General features: G+C 36.2%; 1 protein-coding gene across 1 annotated transcript in view; it reads left to right on the top strand.

Moving 5' to 3' along the window:
* Positions 1–26,654, top strand: part of ADAMTS20 (ADAM metallopeptidase with thrombospondin type 1 motif 20) — a 203,249-nt gene that overhangs the window by 131,697 nt on the left and 44,898 nt on the right. The window contains exons 29-31 of the mRNA XM_044227762.1: positions 15,819–15,986; positions 25,421–25,594; positions 25,670–25,840. Coding sequence (XP_044083697.1) covers positions 15,819–15,986; positions 25,421–25,594; positions 25,670–25,840 — 513 coding nt within the window. The remainder of the gene's footprint in view (positions 1–15,818; positions 15,987–25,420; positions 25,595–25,669; positions 25,841–26,654) is intronic.

The following is a 26,654-nucleotide window of genomic DNA, read 5'->3' as shown; positions in this document are numbered from 1 at the left end:
TTTCAAATTTTTATTTAAATTCCAGTTAATATACAATGTAATATTCGTTTCAGTTGTAGAATTCAGTGATTCATCACTTATAACACCCAGTACTCATATCGCAAGAAATGAAGATGATTGTCATAATTTATTTTTCAGACAAATTCATTTTAATGGGATCTTATTTAATAGCAAATACTATAAATTAGTTCTAAAATATAATTAATTGAAATATTGTATCAAACAGTTAGATTTCTGTGGAATGTAACTTTGGTGTAGTCATTAAAATTGTCAGAAGAAGGCTTGTCCAAAGCAGAATCATTTCTGTTTCTAGCTTGTAATTTTTTTCAGGGTATAAATATATATTTATGGAAGTTTTTTCATTATAATTAATTTTATCTATCATAAACCCAAATATAATATTTGATAGAACCAGAAAGCATTTTCTATGATTAACGACATTCTATTTGGGATACCATTAAAAATAGTGTAAGAATTAAAATGTAGATTATGCTCTGTAAATGTTAATGTACTATATTTTTAGAAGAATGGAAGAATAAAAAGTCAATTTATAGGGGCGCCTGGGTGGCTCAGTTAAGCCTCTGCCTTCAGCTCAGGTCATGATCTCAGGGTCCCGGGATGGAGTCCCGCATCGGGCTCTTTGCTCGGCAGGGAGCCTGCTTCCTCCTTTCTTTCTCTGCTTGCCTCTCTGCCTAATTGTGATCACTCTCTGCCAAATGAATAAATAAAATCTTTTTTAAAAAAAAGTCAATTTATACTGCCACATTAATTAAAAAAAAAAAAAAGACGCCCTATTCTGCCACCAGAGAGAATCCCCATTCTTCCAACTGAGGGAAAGTTCTCTAGTGTGGATTCCTGGACTTTTGGAGGACTTTCACACCTAGTGGTATGGAAATTAATCAGGCATGGTTCCTTCCTCACTCCCAAGCATTTCTTTAGTGTTAGGGACCAGGCTCAAAAACAGTAGCTCATATGGAATCCTGTCTCCATGCCAGCATTACTTTGCTGAAATTGGCAAGATCTCAATTTTAGATGAATTCAGGAGGATACCCTTATCTCTGTTGATCCACTGGGCACCCCATAGTATCAGAACAACAACAACAATTTTGAAGAAAGATCTCTATTACATGAAGCTTTACTTTCTGTGTTATTTTTGTAAAACAAAATTCACTATCTCATTCATATGAAACATTGCATATTTAAAAGATCTTTGTATATATTTTCTCATGTTTCATTCTCCATGGCATATACTTACTTGTTCAGTAAACATAGATGTGGTTTCTGTTCTTAAGTTTAGAATTCTCATAATTCTTCAACATCTTTAATGTGTGGGTATATTTTGGTAGAAAGTCTAGCTGCTTTTCCTGCCACATAATTCATACAGGAAAATCATCCTAATATTCAATTTTGTTATGTTAAGCTATTCTCTTTATTTAGATATGGTAGAGTAAGTCATTTAAGATTATGGTTTATATTGAGAGCTTTGGAGATTTTTTTGCATTTTATGAAATTCAATATTGTCTTCAAATTTGGCACTCAAGCTATGAGAATATTTTATAGTTTGTAAGTCAAAACATGGAGAAAACTTGGGAGTAAATCTCACTTATACATTGGGAATTTTTTTATATACTTTTTAATGCTTAGGAAAGCTCTAGAGAACTTTTTAAAAGAGAAATTGGTTGGAAAAATTTTAGCTGTGATTAAGATAATAAAAAGCAGATTCCTTTGGGGAGCCTATTTTCTTAGAAACTAAAATTTTGAAGTCCTGGTATTATTAACTTCAGGATTTCATTCAGGTAACTGATGTCATAATAAGAGAGGGACAATATATAAAACTGAGGTGTATTCTATAATTCTAAAGAACTAAGAAATGACCTATTTGCCTTCTACCAAAGATGCCCCCATAATACAGGTATGCAGAAATTTGCATTTTCTCAGGGTACTGGGTGACTCAGTTGAGCATCTGACTCTTGATTTAGACTCAGGTCATGATCTCACATGGAGCTTGGAACCTGCTGAAGATTCTCTCTCGCTCTCTCTCACACTCTCTTCCTCTCTCTCCCTCTCCTTCTCCCTTTCCCTCTGCCCCTCTCCCCACACCCAAGCTTTCTCTCTCTTTAAAGGAAAAAAAAAAAAGATTGCATTTTCTCATTTGAGGAAACAAATAGAATTTTTTAAAGTGAACCTTTTAAATACATATCTAAAGAGTTAAATTGTGATTCTTAAAATACTTGAAAAACACTGTGGTCTTTCCCTTCTTTCCTTCCTTCCTCCCTCTCTCTCTCTTTCTTTCTTTTCTGTATCCCATCTTTAAAATTGGGAGAGAATTTCAATTTTCATATCCTACACAAAGCATAAATTCAATTTTCTTCACTGAAGTATACAGTTTCCATGCCTAGCAAATCTTTCTGAAATTGGAGACCATACCACAGCACAATGTAGCCTACTTCTTTTCAGGAAAACTATATAATTGTTCTTTATTTTGAGCTGAAACAAGTATGTATGAAAGATTCACCTGCAATTCTCATTCTGTACCCTGAAGTAAGAATGTATTAAATTCCTCCTTCACAGGACAACTATTTAAGGATAGCTGTTCTTCTGTGTTCCTGGTTAAATATATCTATTTTAATTCTTTAGCCATTCCAATCTCCTTTGTTGTTGTTCTCAAAATATGACATGTAGAATTTCATTTGTTAGCAAAATGGTCTAGTTGTAAAGAATATTGCAATCCTTGGTGCGAACACTGCATCCAGTATATTCTATATTGCATCAAATTTGTTTTTAGTAGTCACTCAGTTTTTCTTATACTGATCTTACATCAGTATAAACCTAGAAGTGATACTGTCATTAATCATTTTATTTATCCTTAGCAGTAGATAATATTTTTAAGCCAGCATGTAGAACTTTGATTTCTAGTCTATTTCTTTTTATTCTAGCCTCAACTCACTTACTTTTTATTCTCATGCCTGACTTTTTTTTTAGTTTCAGGTTTTTATTTAGATCCCAGATGTGACTTTTAAATAAGTTCTCTCAACTTTATGTCACAAGTAAATCAGGAAGCATACGTTACTTGTCTTCATAAAGTAGCTAATAACATCTCCATGACAAGGTGGACCTAGGGTGGACTTAGTTGTCTCAAGACAACTTTTTGTTTGACCTTAATCTTCATTAATGAATGAAATATAATTGATTATAGTTTTTGAATAGTCTTATTGATGGGACATATGTACATAGTTAAGAGATGGTGCTAAAATATTGATAAAGAAAAAGTTATCTCCTGTTGCAGTCTTTCCTACCTCAGAAATAATCCTTAAATCCTTCCGTTTTCTGCTATTTGCCTCCATATTTCCAATTAATAGGCTTTTCCTGCTATTTCTTGTTGCATCAAATAATGTTACCTATTGGCTTCATTTAATAGAGGTTGAGATTTTAATTCTCTTATATAAGGCCACTAACCCTATTTCCAAATAAATTTTAGTTATAATAGTGCTCCTTATGCCAGTGTCTATACTGTCGTGCACTGTTCCTTTCTTACACAACTCTTTAATTTTCCTGGAGTTAATAATAGCTTTGTTTAGGGGCACCTGGGTGGCTCAGTGGGTTAAGCATCTGCCTTCAGCTCAGGTCATGATCCCAGGGTTCTGGGATCGAGTCCCACATCGGAATCCTTACTCAGCAGAGAGCCTGCTTCTCCCTCTGCCTCTGCCTGCCACTCCCTCTGCTCGTGTCCTCTCTTTCTCACTATATCTCTCTCTGTCAAATAAATAAATATTTTTTAAAGCTTCATTTAAAATATTGCTTAGTTTTTTAAGTGTCCAACCACTAGTGTTTCTCTCAGGTGCCTAAACAGGTATGTAAAATCTCCTTGAACATTTTTTCTTAAATGTCCAGATATTTCCTCTTTCCCAGACACCTTGCAGACAGATACCCTCCTCCAAAATAAAATCTTCCTTCTCTGATCTGGCTTGGATGAATTTAACCTTGTTGTCCCCTTCTCTCATCCTATTGAAGTCTTTTTACTCATCTTCAATGTTGGTGACATTTTCTTGCATCAGGTAATTCTTTTCAAAATTTTCTCTCAAAACACTTTTATGCATCTTCCTAAAAAAAAAAAGAAAAGAAAAGCAGGTGAAAACATTTTTCCATCTTGCAAACATGGAAAGGTCTTTAATCAATTCTCGTATCTGACTAATAATTTCAATGGTTATAGAATTCTAGTTTGAGAATAATTTCCCTCAACTTTTTCCTACAATTTTTTATTGAAGTATAATTAGCATATAGTGTTGTGTTAGTTTCCGGTGTGCAATATACTTCAGTAATTCCATACATTACTCAGTGCTCCTAACAGTAAGTGTTCTTTTAATCCTTTTTATCTATTTCACACATCTCCCCACCCACTGCCCTTCTGGTAACCACCAATTCTCTGTATTTGAGTGGGTTTTTTTGAGGGGGTCTGCTTTTTCTTTCTTCATAAATTCCACATATGAGTGTAATCATATGGTATTTGTCTTTCTGTCTGACTTAATGCACTTAGCATTATACCCTCTAGGTTCATCCATGTTGCTGCAAATGCAAGATCTCATTCATTTTTATAGCTGAGTAACATTCCATTGTATACATACACAACATCTTTATCCATTCATCTATGGATGGACACTTGGGTTGCTTCCATATCTTGGCTTGTAAATAATGCTGCAATAAACATACGGATGCATACGTCTTTTCAAATTAGTGTGCTATACTTCTCTGTGACTTATTTTGTAATTGGAAGTTTGTACCTCTTAACCCCCTTTGTCTCTTTCACCCGCCTCCCACTCACTTCCCCTCCAGCAACCACCATTTTGTTCTGTGTATTTAAAAGTCTGGTGTGGGGGGTTTTTCTTTGCATTTTTCTTTTATCTTTTTTCTTTGTTTTGTTTCTTAAATCCCACATAAATGAAATAAAAAATTTCCCTGCAATGTTTTAGACATTATCTTCCAGCATTTGACCTATTTATTGAGAAGTCTGGTAATTCTGAATTCCGATCTATGCTATGTGCCCTTATCTTTCTCTCTATGCTGCTGAAGCTTTTGGTATCCTTATCCCTATCATTCTAATATTTCATGATGAGGCAACTTTGTGTGTTGAAAATTCAGTTTGTTAGTCATTTTTTAGGCCCTTTCATTAAGGAGACTTGTGTTTAGAATTTTTTTTTATAATTTCTATGGAATGGTTTTCTTTACTGAACTCATTCTAGTTGGATATTGGGATTTTTGGATTGATCCTTTAATTCTCTTCATATTCTCCTATCTTTGTCATTTGGTTTTACTCAGTGGGAAACTGTCAATATCTAAACTATCTCCGGAGTTATTTCAGTTATGTTTTTAATTATCAGAAGCTTTTTCTTGCGTTCTGATTGTTTTGAGGTCATAGTAACCTATTCTCATTTCATCAGACAATATTTACTCCCTTACATTAATTACAGTTTTTGGAGGAGTGATTCTTGATTATCTCTTTAACTTTCATACACTTTCTCTAAGGTGATGGTGGGAATGGTTTTCTGTTTTTCCTGCCAAAGATTTTCTTCAAAAGTTGATGATTTTCTGCAGCTCATTATTATTTAAAAATAAGGTACTAGAGAATTAATTGAAAACTCTGCATTTGCATAGAGTTTAGTAACTGGTTTTCCCTGTAAGCCAATAATTGAAGGTCTGTTCTTTTGGAGACCCAGTTTCTCAGAGAAGGACCCTCTAATGCCTTGTCTGTAAGCAAGAATAATATGGGCAGAGAGACTAAATAAGGGTCAAGAGTTCAATGTGTGGAATTCCACAACTTTTCCTTCAGCATTCCCAATTCAAAAGCTCCCCCATGCACACATTTAATTTCTGCAGAGAATAAGCTGTAGATCTTGCTAATGTGTAGAAGAGGAGCTGTGACCCCCACCCCCCAACCTTGCATCTGTTGCCGAGCCTCTTGGCTCTGCCGGTGCAAGTTTGTCTTCCTTCTCATTGGTCTTCTTCATTCCTTTTATCCTCTTTAGATCTTCCAAAGTCATTGAAATGTATTTGATTCACTCTGACTTTGTAGGATGAAAAAAGATGATGAAGAGGAAATGAATACACGTGGTCACTCCACCACTTTTAACTAAAACTGGTTAATTTTTTTTTTTTTTTTTTTAAGATTTGGAGTGAGAGCAAGTACAGGCAGAAACAGTGGCAGGCAGAGGCAGAGGGAGAAGCAGGCTCCCTGCCAAGCAAGGATCCTGATGTGGGACTCGATCCCAGGACGCTGGGATCATGACCTGAGCTGAAGGCAGCTGCTTAACCAACTGAGCCACCCAGGCGTCCCAAAACTGGTTAATTTTTAAAATCAGATGTCTATTTGCCTTCCCTTCCAATTTCTCTTCCTTATGCCCACTGTGACTATAATTTAAGGTGTACCTGATGTGTTTTTCAGTATCTAGGTAAGCAGATTTTTTTTTTCCCCAGGGAGAACAAGATAGGCTTTTACTGGAATTCCACTGGGGTGATTACCGTTCTATCTCACCTTGAATGAAATCTGAATGTATGAGCCTTGAACAATCCCTATGTTCCATTCACGCATTTCATAGAGAAAGCCATGTCATTGACTGTATTTTCACCATTTTATATTTCCTCAGGATTAGGAGAGGAAGAAAAAAGAAAGGAGAATGGAAGATTAATATGCATTTAGAGAATTGTGTCAAGCACTGTTTTAGGTTATTCATATGTTATCCTTTAATCTCACAACTACCTGAGATAGGTCTTATTATTGCCAGTCTCGGACGAGATAACTGAAGATCAGCAAGGTTAAGCACCTAGGCCAAGGTTGCTCAACCAATGACAGCGGAGATTAAAATGTGGGTGCCCGGTTCCAAATCCTGTGCTCTTTTATTCTGTCCTCTACTTCCAAAAGTAAAAACCGTGAAACCCCACCTGAAACTTGACCCAAAGAATTTATTTTTAATCTAATTAAGATAATTCTGAAATTAGCTTAAATTCATAGAAATTAATCCCTAAAATATTCTTGCACCACAGCTATTATTACATATGATAAGTAGACATAAATATGTTCAATGGCTACTGTTCTTTTGATTTCAACTCTGACTTTGTCTTGTGAAAGCATTCACAGATCTCTTTTTTTACTTCTCATCTGAGAATTCTCTTTGTATATTCCTTTCCAGACCTTTATAACCCTACTTGAAAGCAAGCTTCTTGGCTTTATTTCTGTTCACTCACAAAGCCAGCACAAAAACACTTGGAGAAATCTGAAATGGTAAATCCTGCTATTCCGCTGGCACTTGATTTTAAGAATTTTGTAAATGCTACTATAGCAATGCCTTAAAAGTCAATATTTTTTTTAAAGGCATGCTTTTTTAGTCATTATTATGATCTTTTTACCTTTTTATCGTCTACTCGCACTGAACCGTTTTCTACTTTGTTCCATCCGGGGAGGCAGAGGCTCATGATTCTGGATGTAGGCTCCCAGGGGACAAGGGTGGTTTTCATCATGGAATGTGTCGTGTGGTCTTATGAAAGGAACATTCCAGTTGTTGTGAGTTGTATAAAGACATTAAGAAAAAGTAAACTTACAATAATGGCCCCTAAAGAATTACCAAAATTAGTCAAGATTTATATTCCTCATATTGACAATAACATTTATCCTGTTACGTTATGATTGAGAAGATTTATGTTACTCAATGAGTCAATAAAAACTCTAAACAGGAACTCTTTAGATGAGTTCCACTTGCTAAACAGATTTTATAGAAAAGTCTGAAATTTTCATTACCCCCAAACTATACTATTCTATTATATACTACACTTGATGTTAGCCAAAAGGCCGAGAAGCGATTATACTATACCATGAGAAAGCTAAAATAATAAATTACAAGACAAACTAATGATAAATCTTCCTATTTCTTTTACTATGGGTAGTGCTTACATTTTGAATTAGAATTACATTTACTATTTCACACAGCAAAATAAATTTTAGCATGTTTGTAGTGATTGTTCATAAAATCTTATTATTGAAGAAAACTAATCCAATAATTGAGTATTTTAGTTAACTTTCACTGAGGTGATTTTTCATTCTGATTTTCTAGTATTTTGTGTGTAGAAAATAATATTATATGGTAAATGAAAATTTCTGTGAAGTACTTGCATTAATTATTGCAACTTTACTTCAGGTTTTATATTTGAAAGTGAAAATAATCACAAAAATTTTCCAAAGTCATAATTTAGAAAATATTAACAATTATCTTATAATAAATTATCTTTAAATAGTACTTCCAATTGAATTAACCAAATTAATTACCCATGAGATACTCCTATTAGCTTTGAACCATAAATTCATTATGTACATAAATATATAAATATATACAATTTATGTAAATATTTAGAAATAGTATTTTAGAACATGAAATAGAAATTAAAATGTTATTATTAACCAATGATGTGAATGTAAAGAAAGCTTGCTAGATATGTTTGTTAATAATGTATTTCTTTATCCTTTAAGTTGAGACTCAAAACATTTTTGCAAATGAATCTGACTTTAAAAAATGTTATATATCTAAAGTTGCAAATTTTAAATTAGAGGCAAATAGAGTATGAACTATTTCAGTAGTGATTATTTTGGGGACCAAATGCTGTCTTGGTTTATTAAAGCTGCATAGTCAAAGAAGGTCTGTAACAGGTTAAAAGAATTTTCAAACTCCATTTAACTTTAAAACTCTAGGTATAATCTTTCAGGAAATAGTATGAATAGGGTCCCTGTTGATAGATTTAGTATCTTACTTTTTAGTGCACATATGCATTGCATTAAAGGAACAGTAGCAGTACTATTTTGCAGAGTTGACATCCTACTCTTAATATGCATATTTTGTTAAATTTTTTTTAAACACAGGAATACCCTATTCTAGTATATTCTGGCTATTTATTCTAACTATGTTAATGTTTTACTTCTTTTTTTCCATTCTTTTTTCTTTTTTCTTTTTTATAAACATATAATATATTTTTATCCCCAGGGGTACAGGTCTGTGAATCGCCAGGTTTACACACTTCACAGCACTCACCATAGCACATACCCTCCCCAATGTCCATAACCCCACCCCCCTTCCCCCCTCCCCCCCCCCCCAGCAACCCTCAGTTTGTTTTGTGAGATTAAGAGTAATGTTTTACTTCTTTAATAACTGAGGAGAACTGCATTTAAAAGAGGTTTCTACCAATGTGGGACATGCTCCCAATTACTGAGTAATTGAATAAAACTCATATCTAAGATTTTACTGTAATTAGGCTCTTCTCTTAGCTATGTAGGTGTTACTGGCTTGATGAAGATTTCAAAAACCATGCTGTTCCTGGGGTTCAGAGACAGCCTCTTTATTTTATTTAGAGAATGTTACAGGCTTCTTAAAAATCAAAAGGAATAGATAAAACATACATGCATGAATCGATGCGCACAAGTCATTTACTCCACAAAATATCTAATTTATGGTCTGTCTTGATCTGAAACTATCATTTCCTTATATCATTTCATAGATAAATCTTGATTTGTGATACTGTTATAAAGACATTTAACATATAATTACCAAAGCATTAAAAAAATTCTCCTGCAAAATAGCTAGGTGCAAGGCGCACCTGGGTGGCTCAGTCATTAAGTATAAGCCTCTGCCTTCAGCTCAGGTCATGATCCCAGGGTCCTGGGATCCAGCCCAGCATCTAGGGCTTCCTGCTTAGCGGGGAGCCTGCTTCTTTCTCTCCCACTCCCCCTACTTGCCCTCTCTCACCATGTCTCTCTCTGTCAAATAAATAAAATCTTAAAAAAAAATAGCTATGGTCAAAATTTTCCATTAAAAAATTTAACTTTACTACAGAAGCATGACATAGTTCAGTTTTGAAAAAGATCAAACCAAAGATAAATAATACACGTCCCTATATTGAGAAATTCATTGATTATTTGGCATGCCACTTAAGGCAAAGGCAAACACAACTAATTTTCTTAAATTATTTCAAGAGACACTCTAATACCTGATTATATTTTAGCTATAATTGTGTTTAATCAAAGCCACTCCATTTTGTACATTATAATTTGATGCTTCTCCAGTTGCACTTGAGAGAATGATTTCTGGATTTAGATTTGTAATGTGTAATGATTGCAGTTCTGTGTGTTTAGCTTTCCTAAAACAAAACAAAAAAAAATTATGTGAACACTTTTGTCACCTAGTAGTAAGAGTTCCTTGTTTGAGGAAATTAGCAAGTATCACCATACAATGAACAATTGGATAGATGTGACATCCAGCCACATGGTTGTGAGTGCTTACGTTCTCAGCAGATAACTAACAGATGATGTGACATCTAGAAATAAAGAAAAAATTCACTTCATCTAATTTTTTCCAGTTTTATTGGATATAATTGATATACGTAACTGTGTAAGTTTAAGGTACACAGCATAATGACTTGACATATTATGAATGATCATTGACATAAGTTTGATTAGCATCTGTCATCTCATACAGATATGATAAAAAAAAACAAAAGAATTCCTTGTGATCTCTTAGAATTTACTCTCAACAATTTCCTATATATGTTATGGCAGTGTTCACTGTAGTCATGCTATTCCTAGTATTTATAAAGTGTGTACCTTTGATCACCTTTCTCCAATTCACCTCCCCCACCCACCTCTGGTAACCACAAATCTGATCTCTAACTTGTTTCTTTTTTTAAGACTCCACATATAAGTGTGATCATATGGTATTTATCTTTCTCTGACTTATTTCACTTAGCATAATTCCCCTGAGATTCATCTATGTTGTTGCAAATAGCAGGATTTTCTCCAGGTTTGTGGTAGAATAATATCCCATAGTATATATATACACAGCTTCTTTATCCATTTATTCATTGATGGACCTATGTTGTTTATGTGTCTTGGCTTTTGTAAGTATTGCTGCTATGAATGTAGGGGTGCAGATATCTTTTCAAGTTTGTGTTCTCATTTCCTATGGGTGAATTCTCAGAAGAAATGATTGGATCATATGGTAGTTCTATTTTTAATTTTTTGACAATCCTCTGTACTATTTTCCATAGTGGTTGTAACAGTTTACAATCTCAGCAACAGTTCACAAGGGTTCCCTTTCTTTACATCAACACCAGAGTAATTATTTCTCTCTCTCTCTCTCTCTCTCTCTTTTTTTTTTTTGATGATGATAATCCTAACAGGTATGATGTGATAGCTCATTGTGGTTTTGATTTGCATTTCCCTGATGATTAGTGATGTTGAGTACCTTTTTGTGCATCTGATGGTGATGTTTTCCATTTCCTAGAACTGGAGCTAAATAAAATTCATTGCTCTATTTGGTTTTAACAATTTTAGTGTCTAGAATCAACATCTTTAACAAACTGTCAACTAATTCGCTCTTCTGTAATATTTTTAACAAAATAATCACACCTCAAATATCAAAAGTAATCTTATCCTGGAATTATGCACAACTTTAAAAACAAGAATAGACTTGTTCAAGGTTAATCCTATTAGAATGGTTAATTCCAAAATTCCATCTTGGAACTGAAAGTGCCATCCAAGGAGATTCTATTGCATTTTTAGGGCTTGCAAATTGTCCATTTGTTTCACATGTTTTCTTTTCCATACATAGATATTTGTCTTTACCTAATTTACAGGAATAGTCAGTTCAGGTTATCTGTATTTGGTGTTGCTACTTCTGAAGTGGATTGTATCCTACATCTACTATTTCATGGTACTCAGGAAAACATATCTCAGAATTTAAGACTATGTCAACTAAGGACAATAGGGGTGATTTTTAAGAGTTCTCTTGACAAGAATGTTGGAAACTATATAGTGTTAATAAAATCTCAAGGGAGTAGGACAGTATCCGGAATATAAAATAGAAGAAAAAAAATTGCTGGAGTGCCAGAGGAAAAAAATTCTCATGTTTGAGTATCCTATCAAGTGAGCTATTTTGTGGTATCTTTACAAATCAGAATGTATTGTGGTGTGAGAGAAAGAGGCTAGCATTTCACTAGTTATTTACTTTATGACTACCTCATCCCAACTAAAATATTATTCTTTGCCTAACTGTTCTCTTTTACTTAAATCCTCACATGGAACTCATCAGACATGATAAAATAATGTATTTACTCCTCTTCAAAAGAAGAGAAGGAAAGGAAGCACTACTTTAAAAGTGTGACCAGGCATAATTTACTTTGCAGTTCTTTGATTTTGTACTTTTTGTCTAACTTTCCTAGAGAAACTTTGTGTTTATAAAGCAATAAATATATTTCAAGGAATTTTAAATGTTTTAATAAATTACTTTAGATTTTAACAAAAACAAATAAGAATTGCTTGCAACAAGGATCAACATCAATTAATCAGCCAATATTTATTGCACCTGCCATTTTGTGGGTGATGTGGGTAATCTCTAAAAGGTCCTTGACCTCCAGAAGTCTGGGTAGATAAAGTGTGTGACAAAAGTAGAAAATGATGAAGTGAGAAAAACAGTGAGACTCAGAAGAATTCAGAGAAGTGAAAGATTGATATGTATTTACCTTAGACATGGGACTGACTTAGAGCTTTAAGGATAAGTCACATTTAGAAAGCACCCGGGGAAGTGATTAGTTGAGGTAAAAGGAAACAACATAAATTAGGCGCTCTTATTGAGTGAACGTGAAATGCCTAAGTAGAGCAACACTGCATGTTGAAAAGTAACAGACATGAGGTCAGAAAGATATGCTGACTGAAATTTAGTGGATCAAGAAAACAAAGAAGAATATAAGTTTTGATTTGCTAATAAAGATCATAGAGAGTCATTGTCAGTTTTGGAACCAAAAAAATGTTTAAAATTATGTTTAATAATAGTCTTGGTTAAAGACTGGAATAATGAAGAAGAGAAAGATGATGCTGAGTTAGAGTAGGAGACACTGTTCAGTCTTGTGAAGAATAATCTTGACTTTGACAGTGTACTACAATGTGTGAGTTTACAGTCCCTTCATAGATATTGCTCAGAGAGGAAATATATTGCTCAATTCTAAAGGAGGAGCTTCAGTGTCCCCTATTTGTATTATACAGTTTTGTAAATGAATTGCTCATTATTATCAGAAATATCAATAATTTACTGCATACTTACTGTGTGATTCTTGGATTCCTGGCACTCTTAGAACTCTGAGAATTTTACAAAACAGACATGTGGACAATGTCCATATAGAGATATTAAACAAATATATGACCACCCATTTTTTTCCATCAGCAAGCCCACTTCTTCAAAACTGAGTTTAAATATCATCTTCTCCTTGAGTACTTATCAAACATCCCAGAAAAGAATGGCTACTTTTCAGAATTCCTTAAATCCATAATTTTTATTGTATTATTTTAATGGTCCTTATGTCGTGTGTATTTTTTCTGATCTTTATTGGGTTTAATATTATCTATGCTTTACTTTGGTATTATTTATTTAATCGGTGGTATGTGTCATTTAACTTATAAGTACTTTGAGAATAAATCAAGGGCAAAAGCAAAAGATGTTTAATGAATCTGTATCTGCAACTCTTGGCATATGGTAGAAACTCAATAATCACAAAATGAATAAGATTCTAAATGTTTTTACATCTTCCATAAGAACACCTATGTTTATCTTAAATATTCACAGTAATGCTTACTTTTTAAAAGAGGCTGACAAGAAGAGTAGTGAATATTCTTCTGTTCTAAAGATCACAAAGATTAGAAAAAAATAATATATACCTAAGGGGAAAAACATTATTTCCATGTGTGAACATGTACATATACTGTGTGATGATATATGCCTGGTACTAAATAATATGTGATTTTTTTGGTATAAATCATACCATACTCTTTGAAAAATAGACAGGGAAGACAAGAAACTGAAAAGTACTCAAGTCAGGAAGAGTAGAGCAAGTGGGTAGATCCAGAAGAGAAGGTCAATAGGAAAGAATGCACAAATTATGAAAATCCCTTAGAGATTTTCACAGAATTAAGTATGTTCTAAGTGACATGTAAGACTGTGTTAAAGAGAGCGGTTGGGGTATGGTAATAAGTCTTAATAATCAAGATACTATTAAATTAATTGCCTACACAAATGAGATACAGTATTGCAGATAATATAAAAAGATAAATTACACCCCCACTATTTTTTATTTGAAATATTTAAAGCATTTAATAGTCTATATTAGATACTCTAACAGTCTTTGAACTGATAGATAAAATGTATAATATATTATCTCGTGCTCTCTGAACTCAGTATATGTTTCTAAATGAAACCATATGTGAACAGCTGTCTCAGAGGTATGAGAGGAGTTGTCTGGAATCCATGTCTTTGCTTAACTTTTCCTTGGTACATATATCACATTGAAAATTTCCAACATCCTGAGACTATACAAAGGACAACAGTAGAAGAGGAAGCTAATATTTACTGAGGATGTACCACTTGTAATAGGACTGGATTTGACCTTTCATATTCTTGATCTCATCTGTTATCTGATCTCATCTGCTGTAATACTGGTCTTACTATCTCCATTTTATAAATGGGGAAGTGGAGTCTTGGACTGGTAATGAAATGTGCCTGGAGTTGTGCAAGTAGGCTCCCCACTGAGCAGAGAGCATGATGCAGGGCTCAATCCCAGGACCCTGAGATCATGACCTGAGCCAAAGGCAGAGGCTTTAACCCACTGAGCCAACCAGGCACCCTGAAATTTCCTTTTTTAAAAAACTAAGTATATTAGGGTTGCTAGTATAGAGAGACCTTTTCCCAGATTGATAAAAACAAAACAAAAAAACTGAACTGAATTGCACTTAAAAATAATTTTTCTGCACTCCTGGGTATTTACCCCAAAGATACAGATGTCGTGAAAAGAAGGGCCATCTGTACCCCAATGTTTATAGCAGCAATGGCCACAGTCGCCAAACTATGGAAAGAACCAAGATGCCCTTCAACGGACGAATGGATAAGGAAGATGTGGTCCATATACACTATGGAGTATTATGCCTCCATCAGAAAGGACGAATATCCAACTTTTGTAACAACATGGACGGGACTGGAAGAGATTATGCTGAGTGAAATCAGTCAAGCAGAGAGAGTCAATTATCATATGGTTTCACTCATTTGTGGAGCATAACCAATAGCATGGAGGACAAGGGGTGTTAGAGAGTAGTAGGGAATTTGGGTAAATTGGAAGGGGAGGTGAACCATGAGAGACTATGGACTCTGAAAAACAGTCTGAGGGGTTTGAAGTGGCGGGGGGGTGGGAGGTTGGGGTACCAGGTGGTGGGTATTATAGAGGGCACAGCTTGCATGGAGCACTGGGTGTGGTGAAAAAATAATGAATACTGTTTTTCTGAAAATAAATAAATTGGGAAAAAAAAAAAATAATAATTTTTCTTCTTTCTCCATCCCTGCATAAATAAATCATTGCATTTTTTTAAACCAAAGTGCAGTGTGGGAAACATGGGGTTAAAAATAAAATAGGTGGTGACCATACAAAGTTAAAATTAAATCATGTGTGATAACAGGAGTTAGCTTCAGATAGTCTTTACCTTTAAAAGATCTAAAACATTTCTATACTGGAAGAATACTTGCTATACTGTAGACAGTCAGTACTATTTATGGAATTAATGGATACCTTATGGTATCAACATCCATTGATGGTCCAGGACAGATGGACAGATTTTAAATTCTAATCCGAGGAACCAAAGTTATATCTTAATGAAAACATCAAAGCAATGATGTTTCGACTCTTCATTTTATACATTTTGATGATAAATTTTTCAAGATAAAATTAATTAAGCATATTTGTTTATTTTCCAGTGCTCAACTTCTTGTGGTAAAGGTTTAAAGTATCGTGAGGTGCTTTGCATTGACCAATTCCAAGGAAAAATAGAAGAAAAATACTGCAGTCACCTACAGAAACCTCGAACTCAAAAAGCTTGTAGATCTGTCAGATGCCCTTCATGGAAAGCCAATAGATGGAAGGAGGTATGAGATGTGTTTTATAATTATAAACGTATTTTTGCATGTAAAAAGAAAATCTCAAGTCTGTTGCAATAACCTTGAAGGTTTTACTCCACTAAAATGTGTTTTATTCTGTTATACATTTTTCTCGCTATGCTCTGAATTAATGTACAGTACACGTTTACTAAGTCTATAGTTAATAATGAATTAGTTGATTTTTCTGTGACTGTGAACTTTTCTTTTTCTCCCTTTTTAAAAAAGATTTTATTTATTTATTTGACAGAGAGATAGAGAGAGAGCACCAGTTAGCAGAGCAGCAGGCAGAGGGAGAGGGAGAAACAGGCTTCCTGCTGAGCAGGGAGCCCTATATGGGGCTCTATCTCAGGACCCTGGGATCATGACCTGAGCCAAAGGCAGACACTTAATGACTGAGCCACCCAGGTGCCCCAGTGACTGTAAACTTTTCAAGAAATTCTTTTACTGAATATCAGGGATGGGGAGCTACTGATAATCATACTGTTCCAGATAGTCTAAAAGTAAAGTATGGATGATGATATGTTTAGCGACTGCCTTGTTGCCACACCACAGTCTTGGATTTGAACTAAGGTCACATGTTGGAGAAGGGACTGGTAGGTTCTAAACAGGATCCTAAGTGAAGTTGGTTAAGAGTTAGGTACACATCAGAGCTAGGGAGCCTGAGCTGGTCTAAGGCTAGAGTGGACAGACTTAGAAAGACTTAGCCAAAATGAAGCCAATATATACATGAAATCCAGAATGAGAACTTGGTTAATGAAAGATAGCTACCCTGGCATCCTCGGGGAAGTAAGCCCAAAATCTAAATTGGGGGTTGCATGCATGTGATCGTGGTTGTCAAATGAAGACCAGATTGGGAAGTAGCAAAGAGGTAAAAGCTATAAATGAAGTGGGAAATTTTCACCAGAGTGATTTCTGGGGGCCTGATTTCAATGGGGGTAGGCTCTCCACAGAATGGTCTGGCTGCTCTCAGCAGGACCTCAACGGGCTTAGCCATTTCTTAAAGGGCAGTTTTCAGAAGGAAAGAAAACCTCTCTTCTGCTGATGCAGCTTCCCTGCTTCGGTGTGATGTTGGAGCAATGTCTATTAAAGATAAAGGTTCAGAGAAGAGCCAGAAGAAGCGGGGCTCCCCTGGGTTCCTAAGTCATCATCATTTACTCTGTGAGGTTAGAGTCATGGGGCAGGGCATCAGTTTTGCGTGGCACTGTGTCAGCACGTCATTGTTACTGAAGGAAATGCTCCCAAATTGAGCATCTCAGATTTCTCTGTAGAAGAGAGAGCCTCTGTCAAGTGTCCACAGGCTGAGAACAGTGCTTCATATTTGGCTGAAATCTGGGAGCAAACATGTTTGTTTCTCATCCCACACACACCAAAAAAAACCCCATATATCTCAAGAATTTGCTCCAACACTGAATTTTGGTAAAGTAATAAAATTATTTTTTCAGGCTTTAGAAAAGGCTATGATTTAAAAGATTTTCTTTAACCTATTTTATTTTATAAATGCCACTACTACCTACTAAGTTGTTTAAGAAAGAAACACTGCATCATTCTGTCTCTTTCCTTCTTGACTTTGAAGTCAGTCACTCAACAGGTTCTTCCAATTCTCTTTCAAAGTAACTCTTGAATCTCCTTGCAAACATTCCAGTCTAGTCCATCATCTGTTCCCAGGCGTACAATGGCCCCCGTATATGTATTTTTGCCATTATTTACTTGCATATAGTGTGAGCTCTAGTATAACTCAAATATCCTTGTATGTCTTACGGTCTTCTGTGATTGGTGAGTCAACAACTTAACCCATGCCTACTTCTTCAGCATGGTCTCAGGCCACAAACTCTCAGGGACGATGGATAACTTGCTCACTAAGCACCTAACTCCGTATCTAGCTGAACACTTCTTATTTTGAATATTGTGATTTAGTTGCAAAAAACACTTTCCAACTCTTAATTTATGTATTTGTCATATTGTGATTTTTTTTTTTTAAAGGTTTTTTATTTATTTATTTGACAGAGAGAGGTCACAAGCAGGCAGAGAGGCAGGCAGAGAGAGAGGAGGAAGCAGGCTCCCTGCTGAGCAGAGAGCCCGATGCGGGCCTCGATCCCAGGACCCTGAGATCATGACCTGAGCCGAAGGCAGCGGCTTAACCCACTGAGCCACCCAGGCGCCCAGTCATATTGTGATTTTTTGCTTCAGGTCAGGGTTTGCCTTATTTTATCTGGACCAAGATGTGAAAAGTGGTTTTCTCCCAAAGGGTGAAACACTGTAAAGTCACTGAACCCAGCGTGTGGCAGGGACTTCCTAATTCTGACATCAGCCGAACCAAGGGGGGATGGGTGTGGAAGTGGGAGAGGCTTTTTGCTTTTTGGCCACCAGATTCGTATTGATTCCCCAGGATTTCCTTGCTGCTATGGTCTGTATTCACAGGGGACGCTTTCTGACCCTTGACCTCCAGCCGCACAACAGGGAATCAATCATCAGTGCTAACAAATTGGCCTTGGCTTACCACCAAGTATGAAATTATATAAGACTCACTTTCATGAACATGTTTAAGGGGTTTCTAAGATACAGATATGAATATTCAAAGACTATAAAAAACACAGATGCTTTTGTACAGAGTCTGCTTTCTTCTCTTTGACTTCGTTTTCCTTGTCATAGAAATTAGCTTCATACACCCACACAGTCCTCAACTCTCTGCCAGAAACAAATGACCATTTGTGAAGTCATTGGCTTTTGATTTATTCTATAAAAAGTACCCACATGAAGTTAACAATTGCAGGCTGTCACTGCACTACATGTAATAATATATTCAGCAGAAGTGTAATTTCAGAGGTAGTTACGAGATAATCACTGGTTGCTACTTTGTTCCGACTTTATAAATTGTAACATTGCTTTAGTATAATCACTCACTATAAAATTATTTCATTTTATTACTATTTTACATTATACCTCAAATGGAAAGACTCATTTAGAAAATTGTGACCACAGAGGTGCTCAAATGAGTTTTGAAGTAACACTCTTAATTTGGTATTTGATATCATTTTTCAATGAAAGGATTTAGTAATGCATTTTAGTGACTGCTGCTAAACAGAAACAAACATTGGTACAGAGGGCCATTTGTCCTCTGCCTCCAGATGTATACCTTTAGAGGCAAAGTAAATACTAGAATCATTTAAAAAGAAAAAAAAAAAAAAAAAAAAAAAACCTACCTCCACTCTCTGAAACCAGAAAGGGTTTGTTTACTTTTTAAACTTAATTTTACCTATTTGAGAATACTAGCTTCCCTCGTTATATTCAGGTTTTTAAGGCTAACATGGTGCTAGAGTCCTCATTTTCTCATACTCCATCTATTTAGTTCAGTACCATCCAAATGTAGTTTTATGCTTAGAAAAAAAAAAAAAAAAAGAAAAAGTCCAGAATTCTTGCCTCCTCTTGATCATGACAAATCTGCTGGACAACTTAGAAAGATGACCTAGAGAACCTCACTCCACCCTGTGGAATCTAGAGTCACCTGCTACCAACCACTTGCCTGGCTCCTATTCTCAGAGGCCCATCATTTTCTTTTTACTAGATTAAAAGCAGAGCTGGAACCAAAGGTGACAAAAGTTCCAAAATCTTACAAATCTATTAGCTAGTGCCCCCTTCTCCCAAAGCCCCTGAAAAAAATTTTTTTGACACTATATGCTAAATGTTAATATTTTAAGTGATTTTATATTTCTATAATTCCATATTTTCTGTATTTCCAAAATACATAAATCCATATTTCCATATTTTCAGAAATTTCTGATGTATATGTATATATCTCTTATAACCTAAAAAGATAATAAATCTTAATTGAGTCCCCATAGCCACTGACTAAGAACCCAGAGCTGCGTCTCTCTTCCTAAGTGATGTTTCTAGCTTTGGAGACAGACTGGAGCCCCAGGACAGGGAGGACATCCTTTTTTGCTCTGGGACTGAGTAAACTATACTTCTAAATCTCTTCTAACTGGTGCCAGCAGCTCTGTTCTTGCATTTCTCTTCTGCCTGTTCACTCCCTTCCTTTCTCCTCTCTTTTTGATGGACTTTCTCTGAGTGGGCTGAGATGACTTACTCTGGTTTAAGGCATGTATCAAGAAACTTTTTGGGGTGCCTGGTGGCTCAGTGGGTTAAAGCCTCTGCCTTCGGCTCAGGTCATGATCCCAGGTTCCTGGGATCAAGCCCCACCTCGGGCTCTCTGCTCAGCAAGGAGCCTGCTTTCTCCTCTCTCTCTGCCTGCCTCTCTGCCTGCCTCTCGGCCTACTTGTGATTTCTGTCTGTCAAATAAATAAATAAAATCTTTAAAAAAAAAAAAGAAACTTTTCAAGGGAGAAATAACTTTATCTTTACAAGAAAAGGGAAGAGATGAGAATAGGAAGGGAGCAATGAGGGACAGTCACCTCCTGACATTGCTTGGAAAAAAGAAAACAACAGCTAAAGAGGCTAAGTAGCTTGTATAGGTCATAGACCAAAAGTGTGTCTTGGCGGGGGGTGGGTTTGTTGGCGAAGCACTTGAACACAGGTCCATTTGAGCTTTTCTTACTATAGTTGCTATCGTAATTATTTCATTATTATCATTATACATCCTTATATTTCCTGAACAACATATTGCCACTCTCGTGAGGGCACCTAAAGTCAACAGTTATAGACTGTCATCGCATCACACATAGTAATGCCTTCGATGGGAATGTAATTTTTATGTTGTGCCAAATTCATTGCAAGCTTATTTACATTTTTAAAAGTATGTTGTATGGGTATAAGATATATATGGATTTTATAGCTTATGGATCATAACAGAGTTTAGTTGATCATATCATATATGACATAGTTGCTGAAATTACTAGCAACATATCAGGCTACATTAATGATGGATACCATTCAGATCTTTGGCACAGATCCTGCTCAGAGTTTTGGAGCAGTGCCTATTCCAGAAGACCCACACTTGAAGAAAAGCATTTAAAAATTTACCAAATCCCAAGGGAAGTACAGTCAAATGGTTACTACTGTTCTGTCAGTTCCATTGTGTCCTAATGAAAGTTGAAAATGCCCTGAGGATTACTGGCTTAAATTCCAAGACATTTCCTCATTCTGTAACAAAACTATGTCACTGGTTTTAAGTTTGACTCAGCAGCTTTATAAGGTCAGAGTACTGGACTGGCATATCTGTGATTTTATTGGTCAACTCCTATTGGTCAGAAAACAGCTCCCACGATTTTAGACCTTATACCTTCATACTTTCTCCCATGAAAGTGAATATGGATTTGCTCTCTGTTGGGAAGGAGGACAGATTCTGGACAATGGGTAAACGTTTAAAGAAGAATATTTCAGCTCAGAATAGCTGAGTATTCGCTAACCTTAGAGTCACCCAAAAATGGAATGACCACTTTCAGGATGTAGTGAATGTACACTACATTGAGGGTAGGAAAGAATGGGTAGGTTTGGTGGTCTTTCGTTTACTATTGCTATAAAAGGAATTTCAAAACTGAAGGGAAATTGAAGTTATGTATTCCTAAAGTCACTCCTAACTCCAAATGCCCTATATTGTTAATACTACTGCTGCACTATTGACTCTCTTGAAATAAGCCACAGTTACAAATACCTATGTGGAAATCAAGACCAAAATCTTTTTTTAAGTAAAAAAAAGTAGCATCTTATTTTAATTGGCTAAATTATATAAAACATGAAGAATATATAAGATCTTAAAATGCAGACTTTTTGTTTCAAATATTAATCTTAAGGGTTTCGTTTCCTTAATTATGTCTAGACTTTAATCCAGATCTTCCCAGAATTTAAGATGCTGAACCATTAAGAATGATGATTTTTGTCATACAATTTTAGAATTAATTTCTTTTTTAAAAATTATTTTTATTAACATATAATGTATTATTAGCCCCAGGGGAACAGGTCTGTGCATCATCAGGCTTAAACACTTCACAGCATTCACCATATCACATACCCTCCCAATGTCAACACCTAAATCTTTTTTATTTTATTTTATTTATTTATTTGACAGAGAGAGACACAGCAGGAAAGGGAACACAAGCAGAGGGAGTGGCAGAGGGAGAGGGAGAAGCAGGTGCCCTGATGAACAGGGAGCCCAATGCAGGGCTCGATCCCAGGACCTGGGATCATGACCTGAGCCGAAGGCAGACGCCCAGTGACTGAGCCACCCAGGTGCCCCTCAAGACCTAAATTTTAATAAGAACTAATAAATAATGCACAAAGAGAGAACACTTCCCATTTGCATTTTAAGTGGCTTATGAAATAGCAGTTTGGTGAACTTATTTTTGCAACACACATTCTAACATTTCTTTAAGTCTGCTCTGCAATAGCTAAAATGGCTACAGTACCTGTGGGTTGGCTAAAATTCACCTTCTCCAATTCCACTGTCCAGTCTGTTGGGTGCCAGTCTCTGCAGTGTTATAGTATATTACATACAAATAGGATATTTGACTGATTATCCTGTCTGAATTAAATTATGCAGTGTTGGTGCTTTACATTAGCTATCTGGATTTTTAAAAAAGATGATACAGAACATGCTTATAAGTATGTAGTTCTATGAAGCTGTTAAATAAGGGTCCATGTTTTAGACTTAGAGGTGTACCTTCAGAATTCATGCTAGTAAGTCACTCAACTAAGGAGTGAGTAACTGTATCTTCACAGCATCCACCACTGTAGGGGGACCTGGCCAGGCAGAGATTCTACTTTGGAAATATTGAATTTGAGGTGCCCTTGACGTACCTATGTAGAAAACACATGCAATTTCTGTAAATACATAAAACATTTTTATAAACACATGCAAATGTAAATGTCGAGATCAAAAGAACAGATTTAGGGGCACCTGGGTGGCTCAGTGGGTTAAAGCTTCTGCCTTCGGCTCAGGTCATGATTCCAGGGTTTAGGATCGAGCCCCGCATCGGGCTCTCTGCTCCGCAGGGAGCCTGCTTCCTCCCCTCTCTCTCTCTGCCTGCCTCTCTGCCTACTTGTGATCTCTGTCTGTCAAATAAATAAAATCTTTAAAAAAAAAAGAGAGAGAGAACAGATTTAGAAAATTGATGCATAGGAGAAACTGCTCAGAGCACTCAGAGGGTACAAAGAAAAGCAGGTTAATGCTGCTGAATGTGTCCATGAGATTAAGAAAAGGTTTGAAACATTTTTGTTGGATCTGGCAGTTAGCACTATTGATGACATTGGGTTAAGAAATATTTCATTTAAGCCATATGTTCTCTTTTTTTGTTCAAATCTAAAATTGTATCAGTTTACTTTTTTATACTCTTAAAAAAAAACCTGAAAAACAAAAACTTAATTTGTTTTCTTCCAAGCAGTAATCCATTTTTTTTTTCCTTTTAGGGAAGAGATCCACAATAGTAGTTACCCATGGTCACAGCAGATTTTTCTAAACATGTGCTATGGCCAGAGGATCAGTAAACACTGTGGTTTATTGAATTTTAGAAAATTATATTTGTCTGATAGAAGTTCTTGCTAAGCTATGTTTTGTGAATTATGGTTTTCCAGGAAATTTTTTTTTCAGGTTTAGAGGCAGGAAGTTTTCCAAATATAGCTTATATTTCTGAAATTATCTCTGAAAAATATTTGCAAGAGCCTTATTCTATTATTCTATAGGCTAAATATTTTCACAAAAGGTTCAGATAAGCTAAATTATCTCCAGACATTTTAGTCTACTTAATATGCCCCGCATAAAACACACACTAAATTATTGTTTTCTCCACACATGGAGCTGGGTTTTTTTGTGAAAACACTCAATGAGGGCAAAATTCTACTGCTTAAGCATTAGACGAAGGTAAGTATAAGCTATGTAGGTAATACTGTTTTTCATAGGTTAAAAAATAGATATAAATTCTCTTTCAAGACAGTGATTACTGCTTATACCCACTGCTTATATTGTTTATAATTCTAAACTTTCAAGTGCATTTAGAGTAAAATGGTACAACAGTTTGTAGAAGGATTTCAAGTCTACAGGGTGAACCAAGTTCTTAGTTATTGTCGGATCTAAATATTTTTTCACTCGTGGTAAATCCTTATTCTGCAGATACAATTTATTGTTAGTAGAAAAATAAATTCATTGTTCTGAGCTCCTACAGAAATTCAGAACGTGGTGAAGGACCCAATTTTTTTTTTTAAGATTTATTCATTTATTTTCAAGAGAGTCAGAGAGACAGAGGGAGAACAAAGAGGGGAGGGGCAAAGAGAAGAGAATCTTCAAACAGACTCACTGTTCAGTGCAGAGCCTGATGTGGGGCTCCATCTCACGACCCTGAGATCATGACTGGAGCAGAAATCAAGAATCAGATGATTAACCAGCTGAGCCACCCAGATGCCCCAATGGACCTTATGGTATCACAGGAAACACTGATGAGACCATAGATATTCCTCAGTAGGACTTCCAATCCTTTCTGGAATCACAAGCAGCAGAGAAAACCAAACTTACAAATTAAATAAATACCCCTGGGCATTCTCCACACTTTATTAGTGTTGGCACCATAGCTCTTGGCTGTAGCCACGTTCTCTTGTAATAGGACGCTGTATTCTAGAGCTGGGAAGACTCTGAGAGGTTACCAAATCCTTCCCCACCGACTTCAGGGAGCACAGTGACAGCTCAGTATCTGAAATCAGAAAGAACTGACCTTCATCTTGTAACTAGAGGCAGGAGCTCAGGCAAGTGACTTACCATCTCTGAGCCTCAGGTCCTCAGCCCTGCTTGTCAGAGGCAGAGCTGTTATCAGGAAGACATGTATGGAAGTGTTCTATGAAATTTTACAAATAATACAGACTCTTCTTTGTGCACATAAGGAATATGAGACCTGGGGAGGCTAACACAACAAGGTGGTCTATGTTTACAGTTTAAGCAACCAGTTTCCCAAGCACTTGTCCATTAGAAGGTAGTCGTGAATCAACAGATTAGCAAATATTTGGATCCTCAAACTGTACAAAGTTTGTGCTGCAAGTATAAAGATGAGTATAACACAATCTTGGAAGTTATTGTTCCTTGGAGGGAGATGATGGAGAGTCTAAGGATTTAAATGATGTTTAAATGCAACGTAGCAGAGTACTTTCCTTATGCAGCGAGTTTTAAAGCTATTAAGCACGTTTAAGTCAAAAGAGAGAGTTATCTGTTGGGATGGACTGACTGATAGAACTTGTCATGTAACTTGTCAATAGTTGCCGTAAGGCTTGAGTAGATACTGCAAAATAAAGAAAATTTGTTTGCACATTTGTATGGGTGCTTCACAGTCTTAAAAATACTAATTGCATGTATTTTCTCTCTAGTGCCTGATGTAATATCAGGCTATGTTGAAAAGAAACAAGAAAATAGGCTATGGCACTATTTCGTCGTGTTTCCATAATTTGGGATTTGTTAGCTAATTGTTCCAACCCTTTGGGCCTCTCTGCAGTGCTCTGTGACCTGTGGTCCTGGAGTTCAGCAAAGGGATGTGTACTGTAGACTCCGAGGCATTGGTCGGGTGGCTGACGACGTGTGTGATCCATCCAGCCGGCCTTATTTTCAGCGGCGATGTTGGCAGCAGGACTGCGTCCAGTACCAGTGGGTGGCAGGACAGTGGCTGAACGTGAGTACTGACCCCTAAGGTTTCAAAGACACCTCCTGAAAGAATGCGTTGTTCATTTTGTCATCGCACTTCTAGTGTTCATCGTCATGTACCAAAAAAGAGACACATCGGCAAGTGAAGTGCACCAATGCGCAAAACATTCAAGTGAATGAGAGTTTCTGTGATCCTTCAACCAGACCTCTTTCAGTCAAAAAGTGTGAGAACCCTTCCTGCAGGTATATTGTGGTAACAGGAGACTCGTCACAGGTAAGGCCAAGAAAGTTGAGAAATGTTGCTTCTGCAAAAAACAACCAAGTTTCAAATTTGATGCAGTTGAAACTGTGTCTAAATTTGAATATGGGGTGGGGGGGTGGGGGAGGCTGCACCTGGGTGGCTCAGATGGTTAAACATCTGCCTTCAGCTCAGGTCATGATCCCGGAGTCCTGGGATGGCGCTTTGGGGGGTTCCCTGCTCAGCGGGGAGTCTGCTTCTCCCTCTGCCCCTTTCCTCTGCTCACTTGGTCTCTGCGCTCTCTGTCTCTCAAATAAATAAACGAAATCTTAAAAAAAAATTTGAAAATGGGGGCAGATAACGATATGCCTGTCAGTCTAGGGGATGGAACCACTGACAGGTGGATGGTGCAGAAACAGTAATAGCAACGTGTGTGTTAAACTCTAGTTCAGTTCTGAAGCGTCAGCTGGAGCAAGTGTGAAATCAATGAGCAGAACAGTTTGGCAGACTGGCCCCGAGGAGTTGCCTGCTTTTTAAAAACAGCTGTTTTGATGTATAACTGACAAACAATACACCACACATATTGAAAGTGTATATATAACTTGCTAAGTTTTGATGGGTGCGTACACCTATAAAACCACTTCTATATTCAAAATCAAGAGCATCTCCATCCCCCACCCCCAAACGTTTCCTTGTGCTACCTTATACTTCCTTCCCCTCTCCCTCCGAACTATAGGCCAGCTAATCTGTTTGCTATGTGAGGGACCCCTCCCTATATTATGCATTTTCTGGAGTTTGCATAAACAAAATCACACAGTATGTACTATTTTTTGTCTGATTATTTTTTAGA

Source organism: Neovison vison, chromosome 12, assembly GCF_020171115.1.
Source record: "Neovison vison isolate M4711 chromosome 12, ASM_NN_V1, whole genome shotgun sequence".
Lineage (NCBI taxonomy): Eukaryota > Metazoa > Chordata > Mammalia > Carnivora > Mustelidae > Neogale > Neogale vison.
The sequence above is the reverse complement of the archived record's forward strand: the minus strand, read 5'-3'. Positions and strand labels throughout refer to the sequence as shown.